This window comes from Coffea arabica, chromosome 7c (assembly GCF_036785885.1).
Source record: "Coffea arabica cultivar ET-39 chromosome 7c, Coffea Arabica ET-39 HiFi, whole genome shotgun sequence".
NCBI classification, from domain to species: Eukaryota; Viridiplantae; Streptophyta; class Magnoliopsida; order Gentianales; family Rubiaceae; genus Coffea; species Coffea arabica.
This window is the reverse complement of record NC_092322.1, coordinates 34,862,221-34,880,804: the sequence shown is the minus strand read 5'-3', so window position 1 is coordinate 34,880,804 and position 18,584 is coordinate 34,862,221. Positions and strand designations below refer to the sequence as shown.

General features: G+C 36.8%; 1 protein-coding gene across 1 annotated transcript in view; it reads right to left on the bottom strand.

Annotated features, from left to right (window-relative positions):
• Positions 1–516: 516 nt before the first annotated feature.
• LOC140010667 (zinc finger BED domain-containing protein RICESLEEPER 2-like) overlaps positions 517–18,584 on the bottom strand; it is a 30,059-nt gene continuing 11,991 nt past the window's right edge. The window contains exons 2-4 of the mRNA XM_072057972.1: positions 1,048–2,874; positions 675–888; positions 517–577 (exon numbers count right to left, since the gene is read on the bottom strand). Coding sequence (XP_071914073.1) covers positions 517–577; positions 675–888; positions 1,048–2,874 — 2,102 coding nt within the window. The remainder of the gene's footprint in view (positions 578–674; positions 889–1,047; positions 2,875–18,584) is intronic.

The window sequence follows — 18,584 nt, the reverse complement described above, 5'->3', positions numbered from 1 at the left end:
GCTATGTCTTAGCTTTCCAACGCCCCTAAAAACGCCTCAAGTGAACTTCAGTAGCCTGAGTTATTGTCGTTTAACCATAGTGCGTAGGGGTGAGCAGCGAATTCGAATTCGGTAATTCGGTAGCTTGAAATCGGTAATTTTTGGTAAATGGTTCTGGAAATATTCGACCTAATTCGCATTCGAATTAGAGACTACCGAATTCGAATTCAAACCGAATTCAATTCGGTAAACAAAAAAAATACCGAATTACCGAATTCCAGAAAACTGCTTTTTCGGCCCATTTTTCATCAGCAAATAGCAATGCTATTGAACTGAGCCACAACTTACAAATTGTTCGAATGTAACTGATCACAAATCACTCCAAAAATTCGAAATCAAAACAATACACAATTCACATTGATCATTAAAATTCAGAAATCATAAACAAATCCACAAACAAATTACACTGATCCACAAACAAATCACAAATGACAAACAAATCCAGACATCACAAATCACAAATCACAAGTCTAGAAATCACACTGTTGCCCTGGTGCTACAAATCAGAAATTCCACTGATCCACAATCATAAATCAATCTAGAAATCATAATGAAACAAAAATAAAAGTCTAAATTAACTTGTCCAAAAATCACAATCCACATTCCACAATCTAGAAAGCCACAAAGCCACAAACTGCAATCCACAATCCAGAAACTGCAATTCAGAAACTGCAACTTCAGCCACAAGAAGAGTTGCAATACAGAAACTCCAATCCACAATCCAGAATCCAGAAACAGCAATCCACAATCCAGAATCCAGAAAGCCACAAGAAGAGTTGCAATACAGAAAGCCAATTACGCTGAAACTGCAACTTGCAACAAGAGTTGGTTCAACCCTCAAAATGCAAACTTCAGCATTTGTGACCTCTCAAAGGTCAATTATAGTTGGTTCAGCTCCAGTCTTCAGCAACTCTGCAAGAACAAATAAAATTTATGAAGTATCATAAAGGCAATTATTAGAAAGAAAGAAATACTTCAAATTCTGCAATAAAAATTTTGATAGCTTACCAGATTCGAAGGCTTCAAGCTCTTCCAGATTTTCTTCTACATTTAATTCTGTCTTGGAGGACCGAAGCCAATCTTGAGCACATATTAAACCTTGCACAATTCTAGGAGTCAAAGAACTCCTAAATGTATCAAGAACACGACCTCCGGTACTAAAAGCAGATTCGGAGGCCACGGTAGAAATTGGGACTGCTAACACATCACGAGCAACTTTGGAAAGGATTGGGAATCTAAGGCTATTGGCCTTCCACCATAACAAGATATCAAATCTCTCATCATCTTCCTCACAATCCTCATTCAAATACTTCTCTAATTCAGATTTTGCATCCCTACCCCCAAGTTCCATTTTTCTCAGCATATTCATCTTTTCAATCTTTCCCCAATACTTATCATATTTCTCCTTCATTGATCTTGCCATTGAACTCAATTCATCATTATCACTTGCTGTCATTTCAATTAAAATGCCATGAATGTGACTAATATCAGTGAAAAAATTATTTGAAGTCACATATTTGGAACCGGAAACCTTCACAGTTAGCTGATAAAAGTTTTCCAAAAAAATCACCAAGAATCTAGCTTTTGTCCAATCAGATTTTGTTGGCAGATTTTCTAACTCTTGAAGCATATAAGGATCCTGCTCCTCAAACCTCTCAAAAGCTCGCTCAAACCTTTGAGCTGTGTCTAGCATTAGATATGTAGAATTCCACCTAGTAGGCACATCTAAACAGAGCAATCTTTTGCATTCAATTTTTTCAATTTCAACAAACTCCTTGAATTTTTTCAATCTAGAAGGTGACTGTCTAACATATCTAACTGCTGCCCTGATACAATCAACTGAATCCCCAAGTTTTTTGATGCCATCATTAACAATTAGATTCACTATGTGAGCTACACACCTCACATGAGTCCATTTCCCCCCTAACACAGCTTTTCCCCAATTTTGAAGCTTTCCTCGTAAATAGTGGACAGCTACATCATTGGAACTTGCATTGTCAACTGTGACAGTTAGGATATCATCAACTCCCCATTCTAGTAGACACTTTTCTATGGCCTTACCAACTTCAGTTCCCTTGTGACTAGCAATAGGACAGAAATTTAGGATCTTTTTGTTCAGTTTCCAATCATTATCTATGAAATGGGCAGTGAGGCACATATAGTTTATCCTTTGAATGGATGTCCAAGAATCTGTGGTTAGACAAATTCTGCCACTGTTATTCTTCAAGAGTTGTTTCAACTTAGTTTTTTCATCTAAATATAGCCGATAGCAATCTCTAGAAATAGTCCATCTCGAAGGAATTTTAAATGATGGACAAGCAGTCCGCATCATATATTGAAAGCCTCTACCCTCTACATGTTTAAATGGCAACTCATCAACAATTACCATATAAGCTAAGCTTTTTCTAATGGCTTCCGCATCAAATTTCCAACTTATGAGTGCCCCTTTAACCTCTCCCGCTAAGGTTTCAGTTTCACCCAAACACAAAGTAGCCTGGCCAGTGTGCTTATTTTTAGGATTTAGAGGACATTTAGCTACATGAGTATTAAGGGGAGTCGTACCATGACTTTTGGGATCCGCAGCTATGTCCTTGTCACAGTACTTGCAAATTGCATGACGAACTCCATTCACATGCTTTACATGAAAATGATCCCAAGCTTTGGACCTCTTCTTGTACTCTCCTCTTTTCTTGGCAAAACCAGATTCTTCGCAGCTTTGTGTAGTAGGACTAGGAGGAAGAGTTCCAGATGATCCTTCTTGTTCCAGCTCATTGCAACTTGGATTACTCTCACCCTCAGTAGTAGACATAGCTTCAGTGTGCCAGCACTTGAAACCTTTGACCAGAACAAGGACACAACACAAAGATTTCACAAGTCAGAAAAGGTATATAATTCTTTTTTCTCACTGACCTCAGTAGGTCTAATTTCATATCCAATCCAAGATATTTTGAGAAAATTTGCTCATAGCTTCTAAAGAATAATACGACCCTGAAATCTATTATTCACATATTCAAAGTGGAAAAGTAGGAATAATCTCTAAAAGTATACTAATCCATCAAAATTTATGTGTTCATCTTAAACCTATTAGATAAATATGTAATACTACATGATTCTGAACCATCATTGGTTTCATGCATCAGATGAGTTCAGTAAGCTAAAACCAGAACAAAGTTTTAGACATTAATCAACATACTCAACCAGAACTGCACAACGACCATAGCTCAGAACTACTTTGTGAAATTGCAACTTCCAGACCAGTTTTTTTTTTCCGAAGCATATTACATTACATCTAATTATGAGAGAAGAATCACCATTGAAAGAGGGGAAAAATCTAATTTTACAGTGGGACTATAAAGAGCATCAAAATTGGCAGTGACCTAATTGGGGCCTTACTGTCGAATCAATAGATAGGCTGCATACAATCAGAATCTACTGCTCAGTGACGACAGTTCGATTTGTAAGGTCGTGCACTTGATGGACGATCTAACCGTAAATTAAGTAATTAACTAAATTCTCTCACTTTAAAAATTAAAAAAAAGCCATAAATGATTAATCCGACACAATAGTGGAGCATCAGCTAGGAAGAAAAAGCCATAAAAAATCAGTTCAATAGAACAAAAGGAACAGCCAGGAAGAATAATTCGATACAAAGGTAAATTTACACGCAGAATTCATTTGTTAGTTTCCATTTTAATAGAGGAAAAAATAGCAAAATGGACAAAACAAGCCGAGCCCCAAAAGAAATGTGTGAGAAAGAGAGAGAGGGAGAGGAGACAAACCCTAAATCTTGGAGCGAATGCTAAGGAGACTGGAGACTGGAGGAGGCTGGAGCCTGGAGGAGTGAGTATGGAGACTGGAGAGAACTGGCTAGAGGAGGCTTCTGTAGTTGAGGAGAGGAAAGGAGAAGCTGTCAAACTGAGAAAGTATCTTCAGTTGAGGAGAGAAGAAACTCAGAAACAGGCAAACAGCTTGGCTTAGACTTCAGTGGGCGACGGCGCAAAGGAACGATAGGAAGAGGAGAGCAGAAATAGTGAAATTAGAACGAATGCTAATTTAGGGTACTGAAAGTCTGAAATTGGAACATCCGACAAAAGCTTGAGGTATAATATTATTCGGAATTTCGAATTTGAAAACGGTAATATTTTACCGTTTTACCGAATTAAATTCGAATTCAAAAACCCCAAAACCAAATTCGACCCTAATTCGATTCTTACTAATTCGATACCACCGATTTACCGACCTAATTACCGAATTACCGAATTCGAATTACCAAATTGAAATCAATTTCGGTCGGTAATTCGGTAATTACCGTAATTGCTCACCCCTAATAGTGCGGTTAGCTAACCTGTTTGTGAGATTCTGGTCTTGTACATTGGAATTTTGACCTAGCTACACTACAAACTGGACTGAGTGGTCTTCATCAAAGTTGTAGCCCTTTATATTTGCTTCGAAACGGTATAAATTGCATCCCAATCCGATAAGCGTAGTCTCAGTCAAATCTGTCTTTTGTTTCTTGACTCAAACTTCATTTCCGCACATGTTCCTAGTTTGGTTTGGTACTTGTATGACTTTGAGCCTATTGAGCGGGTATTGAAATGAGATTATTTTGTGGGTGACTTTGGGACTGATTGAGGAAAAGAATGAAGCTATAAATGGATGGAAAATAGGTAAATACAAAGGGTGTGCTACCCAAATTTACGCTCGAGGGTTAGGTAGATATACTTGCGACTCGAGTAAGGCTTGAAAGTGAATATCACGCGAACTATCTAGGATATTTGTGTCTTCTTTTATCGAGATATATAAGTTTGAACTTGGCCAAACTTGTACCCTTGAGAAATGAATTAACGACTACTAGAAATACGTTTTTTCCATTTCTTTGACTCAAATGGTATTTCAAAGTATCATTGCTTCAAAGTTTCAAAGGTTTAAGAGCGAGCATGAATTTTTTTGGAATTTGATAAGTATCGTGAATACTACTTAAACGAGTTGCATCTACTTGATTTTCTTGAAATGAAACTCTTATGTTTCGAATTCTAGAGAGTGTTACATTCGTAAATGTTATTTTATCGCAGATTTGGACTCCAACCAAGGAGTTGGACCTGAACGTGATTTTTGAAAAGCACTACATTTTGGTGAGTGTTTCCAAATACCTGATTGAACTGGACACTTGTTTTCACTATTTGATCAATGTGATTTATTGATATGTCATTTGTTTGATTGGGTAAGAGTGTACTTTATCACACTTGCTCTAATATGAGATCTATATGTTTATTGTTGAATGGATTTGATATATTTGTGTATATGGTGCGCACTTCCTGGAATTCTAGAAACCCTGTGGCGAGTTAATTGAGTCGAGCGGGCAAGGGTTTGATCGATTGGGTAACGAACCCTAGGTCTTTTGTTTTATCGAGTGGAGTCATATCTTCTCGATTAATCGGTATACTCGAGTATTACCATCAGTGTTTATTGAGGATTTTGGGCCCAGTAGGGGGTTTGGATGGTGGACGGAGAGTAGTTTAAGTGGTGCTTTACTTGATTGGTTACTTACTTGAAAGTTGACGGAGTGTCAACCATTACTTGATCAAGCTCTGGTGATGCAATGGGAATTTGGCTCTTGAGAGCCATCCGTATCCTTATACTTTGGAATGATTAGTATTTATCATGTTATTGTTTCCTTTTAAAAGAAAACTTTACACTCGCTCATTTTGAGGTTTGCTACTTGAAGTGTTATTGCCCACTTTTATGAATTTTTCATGCTCATTACTTGGCTACGTGATACTAGCACGTTTAAAAACAAAATGGTCAACTTGCTATTTGGAACCTCACTGGGCTTTTAGCTCATTCCACGTCATTTGTTTTCCTTACAGCGGGTACGAACAAGGCGTGTGGCGTGTACAGACTAGCGTAGTCTAGTTGTTTTGAATTTTGAATTATACTCATGCTAGTACCTAACCAAGGTTTATTGTACTCGAATTGTAAACACTTTGAAATATTTTGGTGTGTAGAAGTTTTGTATCTGGATTTGAGCATCAATATATATATTAAGTTGAAGTGGATGTGTTATTTATTTTCTATGGATGTACGTTATTTTTCCTGAGCTATGAGTAAGTGAGTCCTGGCATGAGTTGGACAGGCGACCCGCCGAACCTTGGGGTACGCCCTAGGGGGAGGTGGGGCCGTAACAATGAAGATGATTTGGTGATGTTATTTAGAAGGTTTAATGGTGGGGAGTAAGGATTTGTGAGAGGTATGTATTTGTGTGTTTAGGTGAAGAAGAAAGAAGGAGGAACTAAGTGAATCCATGAAGGGATTCACATTAAAAATGAAATGCTGCCAGAATCCCCAGCAAAGGTGTCAAAAACTTGACGAACGTGGGGTATGCATATAAAATTAAGCTCAATCCGCTGTCAAGTTTTATATTTATAAATTCATAAATATCCAATATTTAATTTTCTGCAAGTATACCAGTCGTGATTGAGTATAGACTATCAAGGATCGAACCCAAAGGGAAGAATGAACAACTTCCGGCACTACTAAAACTCTATTATTTACACTATTGAAAGGGGAAGAAATTAAATGTACACTATGGCATGTAATAAAAATATTAAAAATAATAATAGAAAGCTCCTATGGTCATGGAATTCCTAACTACTCTTGCAAGTGAATCTATCGATTAATTAATGTTATTATTTTGACTAAGTAGGCTTATTTTTCTAATATATATGAAACCTACTATCGTATTGAATCATATATACCTATAACTAATGTACACCTACTCTCATGATTATGAAGTTAGCTATAAGTCCATTAGTTTCTATGAAATTATATAAAACAAATCACTAAAGTCATAAAGGTGTACCTCTACTCTTGTGAGTATACTCCTTACGTTTAGCACTTTCTTGAATTAGTGTTAAATTTCAATTTTCATTGCAAATCTAACACCTTAAGAATATCACAATTAATTGACATTTAATCATAATTAGATAAGCAAAAAATGCTAAATAACTTTCTTAAAATAATAGTATCAAATAACCAAGAAATCAACACAATACAATCACAAAATGTTCGATCAAAACTTAAGACATAAACTTTAGAAAGACATAATGAAATACAAATCCGAAACTTGTATATTAACTGAATTTAGAATCAATACAAAAGATAAAGAGTTGGGAAGGTAGAGTAACCCTTGCCACATGTGCTCCCTCCTTACTTTCTTTATCCTTCAACTTCATCTTCATCTAACTAACACACAAGAAAGGATGAACTAAGTAACCTAAACTATGCTACACTACCTAAACTAAGAAAATTTAAGAACTACATCTTGAAGTGAAAAGGTGTCTTCACTGCCCTTCCTCTCTTTTGATTCTTGCAAGTCATTGTTTATATAGAGAAAGATAGGTACAAAAGATGGTTCTAGTTCCACTTTTTTATAGCTAAAAAATCTACAACTTTTTTATAACAAGTTGAGCAAGTTGTGTGAGAACCCTGAAAATAGACATATAAATATCAGTGCATATTTTATTTGCATTTTAATTCCTTAACAAATTTTAGCACTAAGTCTAATTGTTTTTAGATAAGTGCGTAGGAATAAACGTTATGTGCAAAATAAAAGAATTGTGCTAAACTACTAAACTTCTTGGTTTGTTACATTAACTTCATATTTCAATGGTAAACTATTTCATTGATCTAATCATTAATTTCTTCGAATTCTAGAATGGTAATTAATTGTTTTGAAATAAAAGTGTAGAGATAATTAATAAGTAATTAATAAAGTAAGAATGTTAGGATTTAATAGGAACATTAATACTAATTTGCACTCGATAAAATTTGATAAAAATGGTTTAAGTATACTAGTGTATAATTAGGCCTTCAAATCACAATTGGGGTAAATTGTTGGTATTAAGTTAGAATTGAGAGTTAAGTAGAGGTTAGGGGGCAAAGTGAATAGATCATAATGCCCTTCACAATCCCACAAAACCTCCACTACACCACAACCATCACCATGCGCGGCCAAACACTCCCTCTTACAGCCTGTCCATTACCGCCCCAATTGACCAATCACAACCTCACCAATTCATTACCGCCCCAATGGACCAATCACAACCTCACCAATTCTATACGTAAACCAACTTCCACACTCAACTATCTCCTAAACCACGGCACCCTCTTCATTTCCTTTCCAATTCACATCTCAAACCACAACTGCATTTCACTCTGCCTTGCCATTGTCGACAAAGGGAGAGAGTGAGGGAGAGTCGCACTTCACAATCGAGGGAAGAAGCCGCGAGCTGCAACCATTTCTGGTTCTGTCCGTGAGCTGGAGTAGAGGCAGAGAGAAACCGTGAGCAGGTTTCCCACCATTCTGCACCTTCATCTTCACCAGCTGCAACCAGTTCCCAGCTGTAGCCACTTGCAACCTCAACCAAACCGCACTTCACCACTTCCAGCCGCAACTCATCAAACCAGGACCAAGCTTGTGCGTGAAGCCGAGAGCAAGGAGAGAAAATTTTCCAGATTTTCGCGTGAAAGCTTAGCTTGCCGTGAGGTAAATTTTCTGGAAGGAAAATGGATGATCAGAGGTAGTTTAAGCTAGCCGTGGCCTTGCATGTGTTAAACTTGTGCAATCAGATGATGAACTCAAAGCTGTGGAAAAATTCTATTTTGGGCTAAACATTTCTGCCGAGGAACTGATTTGGGAAATGTAGTTTATTCTGACTTCATGCGATAATCTGAGCTTAATTAAGTGTTTAGCTACTCAAAAACAAGAAGTTTAAATCATCTAATAACCTGCATGTGGATGATAGGCAGCCGGATGAGATTTTTTTTAAGAAAAGAATTTCTGTTATGTGCTAGTAGGGAGACTACCGAGAGCTTAGATGGATTTTTGCAGCCTGTGTTGCCTTAATTTGGTTGATTGAACTTATAATCATAAGTAGATAGCTAATAACAAGTAATTAGACTCTGCATGTGGTTAATTAGTTAGTTAAAACAGAAAAATAAAATTTAAAGTGCAATCTGCCAACGCATGATCATCCGAGCCAAGCAGGAAAATTTTTAGAAAATCTTGATGTTAATGGCTGTTGTCTGAACTAGATCTCTGAACTGGAAATGTTTATTTTCTAGCCAAATAATTGCATGAGGGAGTTGAGAGTTTAAAAGCATGGTTTAACAAAGAAAATAAAATGAAAACAGAAAGTTCTTCATGCATGTTCAACCGTGACTAGTTGGACAAAATTTCTGGATTTTCTGGATGATTTTAGTAGAAATTTTTACTAACTAGATAAGTGCTTACATGCTGAACTTGAGTACTTGACACCATGTTTAAATCAAAGAAAAAGATTTGATTTAAAGTATATTGGTTGCTGGAAAATTGTGGAAGCCGCAAGCAAGGTTGAACCAGAATTTTCAGTTGTCTTTGGTAAGTTTAATTGGGTTCTGGAAAGTTATTTTATTTTTCTTGGAAATATAATGCTTGAAATGCCTGGAATATGTTGTTTTGGGAGTCTATAAGAAATGTATGGATGGTTTAAATAAAAACATTATGGTGATAAAATAGAAAAATGAGTTTTCACAATTGAAAAATGAAATCTCAGATTTCCAGATGTTCACTGACCAGTCCCAGTAAAATGTCTATATCGTGGTATAGGAAAATTCGATTAAGGCGCCGTCAGTGGCATTTGAAACTAGAATCATAGGCCTTTGTCCTATAGAAATTTCGTATTTTTCCTCCATGTGTACTGCTGGCAGTGAATCCTCAAAGTAGACTGTTTTGTATGAATGTCCTGCTTCTTCGTGAAACTAAATTTGGATTTGGATTGAGATTTTAGTTTACTTGTGGTTCAAATTCTTGATTGAATTGTGGTTGGAAGTAATTGATGTTGTCAAGGGCTAATGATTGATGAAGCCCTTGGCCATTTGAATAATTTTTATATAAGTGTTAAAGTGAGGAAATTAAATTGCTGGAATTGCTTGAAGACCTTACGTTATTGTAATTAAGTGAGATGTGATTTGAGATTTGCCAAAAACCAAGTGCTAATGATTGACGAAGCCTTGGTCGTTTAATTTAGTCTTAATCTGAAATGAATCTGCTGAAACCTAGGGCTAATGATTGATGAAGCCCCAGTGAGACTTCTATTTGAAATGTGAGTTTGATATATTGACGAATCTGAAAATATTACATGTGTGTGTGAATCGGAATGGTAAGGAATCCGTTTTGATCTGGTAAACTTGAGAAAATTTTAAGCAAGCCATTTAAATATATCCTCGCTCTAGTATGGTACGATAAAACTTAGCACAGTGTGTTAAAGTTAGAAATTACATGTAGGGATTTTCTAAACCTTGTCAACTCGATATTTCTTCTTTAAGCTTAAACTAGCCTTATTACTTTTAGAAAATGATTTCACTAGTTCCTAAGACCTAAGTCTTGATTTATTTCATTTCCTTTAAATAGGCCCTGGCTAGTTGTTTAGAGGAACATTTTCAAAAATACAAGATTTTAGTGACTTTAACTAAAACCAGCAGAAACTTACTCGGCAAGCAAACTTACTTTAAATAAAATAATACTAGCCGCACTCTTATAAAGAAAAGTATTTAAAGGAAAGCCATGTAAAACATTTCCTACTTTTACTAACCCTTAATCCTTAGTGGATTGTCGAATTATTTCGAGAGAATAAACCATTTATAAACTAGAGAATCTTTTATACTTATAAACCTAGAACTTGAATAGAAATTGAAAATGTTATATTTGTACTTTAAAGGTCAAACTTGATTTTAATAATTTACGCAGAAAACTTGTTTGGCAAGAAACCTTATTCAAAGCAAATTGGTTCTGGTTTGCACCTCTAGAAAGAAAGAAATCCTATGAAGTATTTCATCACTTTCACTAGTTTAACTCTAGGGAAATTGTTAATTTATTTGGAGTAGATAAACTAGTTATATACCAGATAACTTTGTATTTATAAACCAAGAACCGTACAACAACACTTATAGTTTTAAATTCTGGATTTCTAGGGTATAGCGATGACGTGGAATTTTGAATCCCAGCTTGAACTCTGAACTTCACTTTTGGTGAGTGTCTCTGCTTGTTTTATGTTTATGTGGTTAAGCGCTTTATCAACTCGCTATGTGATAATTGTCAAAATGCAATAAATGGTTTCTGATCCATCGAAGTGAGCAGTGTGTACTTTATCGCACTAGCCGTTCGAGTGGTGACGTGTGTGAAACATTTTCTAATGAATCCGTGAATCTAAATGTAGTTGCGTCGTTGGGTGAATCCCTCGACTCGTGAATCCAACTACCAAACATATGAATCTGTGAATCTAAATGTAGTTGCGTCGTTGGGTGAATCCCTCGACTCGTGAATCCAACTACCAAACATATGAATCTGTGAATCTAAATGTAGTTGCGTCGTTTGGTTCCCTCGACTCGTGAATCCAACTACCAAACATATGAATCTGTGAATCTAAATGTAGTTGCGTCGTTGGGTGAATCCCTCGACTCGTGAATCCAACTACCATAACGTCGTTGGGTGAATCCCTCGACTAATTTAATACGGGTATATCTCGAGTATAATGCGTCGGTAGATGAAGTTCGGGCCCGAAGCAGAGGTATGAATGGTGACGGGTTAGGATTAAAATAAGTGGATCTACATGGACTATAAACAGTGAAAGTTGACGGAGGGTCAACTACGATGGTATCTGATCAAGCGTGGAAAATAGCTCCTGAGAGCCCCTGTATCCTACCTTGTGCTGTTACACGCTTTCCTAACTGTTCAATTTGATTAAATTATTACTCGCTGTTTGATTTATGTGATTGCATGTTTTGGGGCACCACTGAGCTTTAGTTCACCCCACGTTTATTGTCTTCCTTAACAGGTTCTGGAAACTGAAAGCTGGATGCTTACTTATGTTTTCCTTTTGGATTGTATTTGAATACCATAACTTATTCTGTGGGCTGTAATGTGTTATTCGAGATAATGCACTTTTCTTTTGGGTTGCCACTTGAAGCTGGAAAATGTGTAAACCCTACTTCAATTACTTGGCTTGTAAGTTTGAAATAGAGAGTTGTGTATTTATCTATTCAGTTTGTTACGACTTTATACCTTAGTACGTAGCACGTAGGACGTTTAAGGGCCTCGACTGGTTATTTTTATCACTGCTATCTCTGAAGTTAATGTGGTTTTAAGGAAGATCTTATTCGGGAAAAATTGTTTTGTAATAGATTAGTTTATTCTTCGAAAGGTTTTGGGTTAGAATGCTTGCATGAGTCCTGGTGAGAGTTGGGCAGACGGCCCGCCAACCCTTTGGTTCGCCTTAGGGGGAAGTGGGGTCGCCACAAGTTGCAGCTGAAATTTCCTACTGAAATCCCTCGAGCAATTTGGTCAAAATTTTGGCCTAATTCTTGGAGAGATTGCTCCCTTGTTTCACTTGCACTTTGTTGCTTCAACTAAAAACTTTTGCCTTGAATCCCTTTAGAAATTTGTGCAGGAATTCTTATAGGGATTAGGTCCAACTTTCATTTCTGACAAGTTTGTTCACTTTATTGCTTTTGTGACTCGAACTACCTTTGAAACTCATCAACTTTGCAAACTTTAGTACTTCAATCAACATAATACAAGTTTGTTTCTTGTCCAAAATAAAATTTATTTCTAACTCCTACAAAAAACAATCAAAGCATGCGACTAAAAGGGACAAAAATCTCATTTAAGCACCAAGTAGCATTTAGAAATAATTCTAGTCAAAATGGACCATTTTACTCTTATAACATTGCAAAAATGACTAAAAGTAACACAAAATGTCATCCAAATATAGTACAAAATAGTCACTTATTAATGCCCATCTTCAAATTTTCAATTATCCTAGACATTTTGCTTACTTGTTCTTCAATGCTTAGTGTCAAAATTTTGATGCTAACAATAGCTTTACAGATATTTTCCAAAGATTAGAGAATGTGTTCAAACATTTCCATGTTCCTTGCCTTCCAAATTTGCCAGAAATAAAAAAGAACCAAATGACATAAGAAGGATAAATGGGAGTTCTTATTAGGTAGAAACTACCACTTTCAGAACCAAAAACAAATATTAACAGTAGTCGGCAGCACTCCTTGCACTCCCCTAAAGTAATACCATACCATCCAAACTGTTTCCACCCATAGCAAATATGGTTGTAAGATTTAAAATATGGCTGTTGATAACAAAAGCATTTTGACTAAACGTGAAACTCCAAAACAGCCAAGGAACCTGCTAAAAGTAGTACATTGCGTAAAAAATATATCATGAAAGGAGAGCTTAAGAGGCATCCATTTTTGCCAAAGCCTCACAAAAAAAGGTATAAAGAGTTAGAACGTATTCGAACAATCCAAAAAACTACTGAAGTCATGAATTCTCCTAAAGTTGTAGGCGACCAAATCATATTTTTAACAAAATTTTTAGCCTTACTTAGCCAAATTGTGAGGACCCAAAATTCTTGCTATTTTACTTCATTTTAACCTAGTTACACCTCATTTATTTGATTAATTAAAGATTTGAAATGATTTTTGCTTCTGCATAAATTTTAGAACTATTGCATGTGAAGTGCGTGAGTGGCGTGAACGCGACTTTTAGTGAGTTATTTGAGGACATTTAGTGAAAAAGGGATTGAGGAAGAAGATTATTTAGATTATTTGGTGAGAAGATAATTGGAGCAATGTGACGCCCCCACTTCTCCCTAAGGCGAACCAAAGGGTATCCACGGGACGCCTGCCCAACTCTCGCAAGGATTCGGTACAATCCACAATTCAAAACTCGGAATACTTCAAATAACTTCAATACATAATTAAAATACTCCAAAATATTTCACACTTACAATTATTTAGCTTTCAAATTTAAGTACAACCCAACAGAATATGTACTATAACCATTCGCTATAATACAACTTAAAATTTTCAAAAGAAAACTATCTAGTACTATTCACGAGCACTCTTGGTCTCGAACCCTGTTAAAGAGAACAAAATCATGGGAGGAGCTACACAGCCCAGTGAGGTTCCAAGACACTCTAGCAGTTCTACTAAATCAAGTAATTGAGCATACCACATGTATGGTTCAGGGTTGCACGTTGACATATGAACATGAGACAATTATCATTCTACGAGTAATTTGAGCATATCACAGGTATAGCATATTTGCATGAAACGGTTATCATTATATAAAATAAACACACATTGAAGGATACGGTGTTCCATTGAAACTATTTTGGTCAACTGCACCTTATAACTTCCGGTCCCTACGGTACTGTCTGGCCATTGCCTTATCCCTCCAGTGGTAATACTCGAGTATACCGAAACGGTGACCCAAGATTCCAACCTACCCGACCGAACCCAGTTCTGACTCGAATAAGTCAGTAACCAAGGGCAGGGCCCAAGTTCAGCTTAGAACTTACGGCATGCACAAGTAATCAAATAACTTGGCAAACGGTAAAAATTTATTCTTTTGGTAAGTCGAGTGAGATAAAGTACATACTCGCCTTAAAATGGTGGATAATTTCATATGAGCAATTACTAGCAACAATTAACACATAAACACATAGGTAATATTTGATAATTTCATGTGAACATGTAATTTACAGTAATCAAATAATCAAGTAAATAGGAAAACGGTAAGTAATTACGGTAAACGGTTAACGGTTGATGGTTAACGGTAGTAATCACAGTTAATTGGTAGACATTAGTCATTTTAATAGGCCGCCATTGGCCGATTCTGTGACGCCCCGAAAAAAAAAAAGAGTTTGAGAACCCGGAAAAGGTTCTAATTTTCTAGGGTTTATTTTTTTAACGCCCGCCTTTTCTACATTTTCTTGATTAGAAAAATTCCCCAGATAAAGTTTATGAACAAAGATAGTTTTAAAATGATTTTTCTAGTATCGGTTAGTTTTTGAGAAATTAAAAGCGTATTTTGGACGTGGGACCCGCTAGTGTGAAAAGTTCGGAAAAATTCGGCCAGTTAGGTTAAGTTTTGGATACTGGGTTTAATTTATCGGATATTAAGAGATAATTAGAGGTTGCTTAGATGGTTAATGATGGAGAGACAAAAGGATAAGTGTTACAATTAAAAGGTGCTAGGTGTCGCGACCCGATTGGAGTTGGATTTTGACTTAACTTTCTTACCTTTACTAAATACCAAAATTTGACCAAAAATATCCCATTTCTTCTTCCTTCTTGGCTGAACACTTGAGAGAAAGAAAGAGAGGAAAAGTTTCATCTTCAACTTCAAATCCAAGCCAAATCTTAAGTTCCAACCATTGGAAACTCAAATTACTCCATACAAAGTGCTAGTTAAGGAAGATTAGGAACTTGAATGGAAGGATTTTTGGAGGACAAAGCCTAAGCTCCTACCTTTCTTGTGGTTTTAAGGTATTTTGCCAAGAACATCATCTTTACTTCAATTAATTGCTTATTAGTGGTTTTTAGTTGTTTTAGATGTTGTTTTGTGGAAGATTAGCACTTGAATGCATGAATTCCAAATTTGGGTTTCACTAACCCCTATTCTGTCCGTTTCTGTTTGACCAGGTTAGAGGCCGAATTGGCCTTAGCACAAAACATGAAAGTTGTAGAGAATAATGTTTTCTAGTTACCTGTAAAATTTCAGCTCAATCTGAGCTCGGTAGACTGTGAAAAGACCGAAATACCCCTGCTATCCTGTTTCTATCCGAGAATAGTAATCAGCTTTGGTAATTGGGTAGTTCGACTGGGAATACTACCGATTCGGTTGTTGATGTCTTCTTAGGAATTATAGCCTTGTATTTTAGCTTTCAAATGGCTTTGGAATTACCTGATTTGGAGTTGTGTGTGCTGAGTTATGACTGAATGAATCAGAACTGCCACAGTGAGCTTCGAACTAGAAAATCTGGGGTTGTTTTGGTAAATATGACCTAGTTAGGGTGAGAACTGGACTGAGTGGTCTTCATGAAAGTTGTAGGGAATCATAATTTAGAGGTGTCTGCAAAATTGCAGGTCAATCAGAGTAGCGTAACTTGAGAAAAGATGGAATTACCCTTGCTGTTCTGGTTTACCTGAAATTGGGATTTGCGACTGTAATTGGTTGTTTTGGCTGGAATTGCTTCTGAATTGGATGTTGAGGCCTTCTGATGCAATTTAGCCCTGTTTCTTAGCTTTCAGCTGGTTTTGGAATTTCTGGATTTGGACTTGGATAGCCTGATTTATGATGTTTCCGCTAGAATGCGTTCTGTGAAGCTGTTTTTGTGATTCTGGTATGGTATCTTGCATTTTTGACCTGGTTACACTCGAAACTGGGTTTAGTGACCTTCTGTAATATTGTAACCCTATCTCTTAGCTTCGAAACGGTGTATCTTACACCTTCATCCGACAATCGTAGCGCCTTTTGTACCATTATCGCAAAATGACGTCAAAACTGTTTTTCTGGTTTTGAGCTTAACTTTCATTTCCGGACTTTTCCCTAGTTTGACTTGTATTTGTACTACTTGGAGCTTGCTGAATGGCTATTGGATGAACTTATTTGTGTGTGTACCTTTGGGACTGGCTGAGGAAATAATGAAGCCATGATGGCCGGAAAAGTTAGCAAATTCAGGGGAAGTGCTGTCCGAACTTTGAAGGGACTTGTTTGCATTGAGTTTGTGATCTAAGACTTGGGTTTGAGCAAGGCAATGATACATGATGGATGATTTCTGAGCCATTGAGGTGAGTGACCTCAAACTACTTCTAAAGTTATTTATGAATCGTTTCTTACATTATTTACTTTTGAACTGTTTCCAAAGTTACTTTTGAAATGTTTTCTTGCATATCATGCGTGCTGGCATGTGAGTGTGCCTTGTTTGCTATATTTCTTGACTTCATGACTTGTATTTTGGTTGATAACGTGTTAAGCGCTTATAATGATTTCCAAAACGAGTTTTCGAGGCGAGTGTGTACTTTATCGCACTCGACCTCGATAAATGTGAAATTTTCGATTGAAATGTTACTTGCGCATGAATGTAAGCCTTTTGGGCTGAACTGGCCATTGCCCCTTGTTACCGGTCGTCTTGAGCCAGAAGCGGACTCGGTCAGGCGATTAGGAACTTGGGTGAACGTTTGGTATACTCGAGTATTACCTATGTAGGTTGGTGGAGCCTGGCCAAAAGCCAGGGACGGGGTGAATGAAATGAAATGAATGATCAAATGAGCGAGGAAATGTCAGGAGAATGAATGTATCCTTTCATGAATGTTACTATCGCTTTCCATTGTAAATTTTTCTTGAATTATTGATAATCCATATTTACTGTTTTGCAAATGATGTAGTGGTTTCCGGATTTATCATTTGATATATTACATCATTGAAATGAACTATTGTGAAACCGATTTGATTAATGATTTTCTGGTTACTCGCTGAGCTTTTAGCTCACCCCAAAAACTATTTTATTCCCCTCCACAGGGCTCGTGGCGAAAGAAGGACTTGTTGTGCTTATTCACGTGACCGGATGGCTGATATCTTGTATAGTTTGGATTTGGAATTATTTTATGTATATTTGGGATTAGTTTCCGCTGCAATTGCGACATGTAATTATTGGAAACGGATGTGTATTTGTGGACCATTTGATGTATATTTGAGATTTATATTATAATCTATTTGAGGAATGTAGTGAGCGACTGAGTCCCGGCGAGAGCTGGGCAGGCGGCCCGCCGAACCCTCTGGTTCGCCCTAGGGGGAGGTGGGGCCGTCACAGTTGGTATCAGAGCTTAGGCTTCAGATTTTTGTAGTGTATCTTAGGCTTGAAGTTTAGGATGCCGGACTGTGGGTTTGGTTTGCAATATTAGTGTCTCTTGCGGGATATCTCGACTTGATTGGTACAAGAGGGAATGTCGAGGACGACATTCTTTTAAGGAGGGGAGATTGTGACGCCCCGAAAAAAAAAAAAAGAGTTTGAGAACCCGGAAAAGGTTCTAATTTTCTAGGGTTTATTTTTTTAACGCCCGCCTTTTCTACATTTTCTTGATTAGAAAAATTCCCCAGATAAAGTTTATGAACAAAGATAGTTTTAAAATGATTTTTCTAGTATCGGTTAGTTTTTGAGAAATTAAAAACGTATTTTGGACGTGGGACCCGCTAGTGTGAAAAGTTCGGAAAAATTCGGCCAGTTAGGTTAAGTTTTGGATACTGGGTTTAATTTACCGGATGTTAAGAGATAATTGGAGGTTGCTTAGATGGTTAATGATGGAGAGACAAAAGGATAAGTGTTACAATTAAAAGGTGCTAGGTGTCGCGACCCGATTGGAGTTGGATTTTGACTTAACTTTCTTACCTTTACAAAATACCAAAATTTGACCAAAAATATCCCATTTCTTCTTCCTTCTTGGCTGAACACTTGAGAGAAAGAAAGAGATGAAAAGTTTCATCTTCAACTTCAAATCCAAGCCAAATCTTAAGTTCCAACCATTGGAAACTCAAATTACTCCATACAAAGTGCTAGTTAAGGAAGATTAGGAACTTGAATGGAAGGATTTTTGGAGGACAAAGCCTAAATTCCTACCTTTCTTGTGGTTTTAAGGTATTTTGCCAA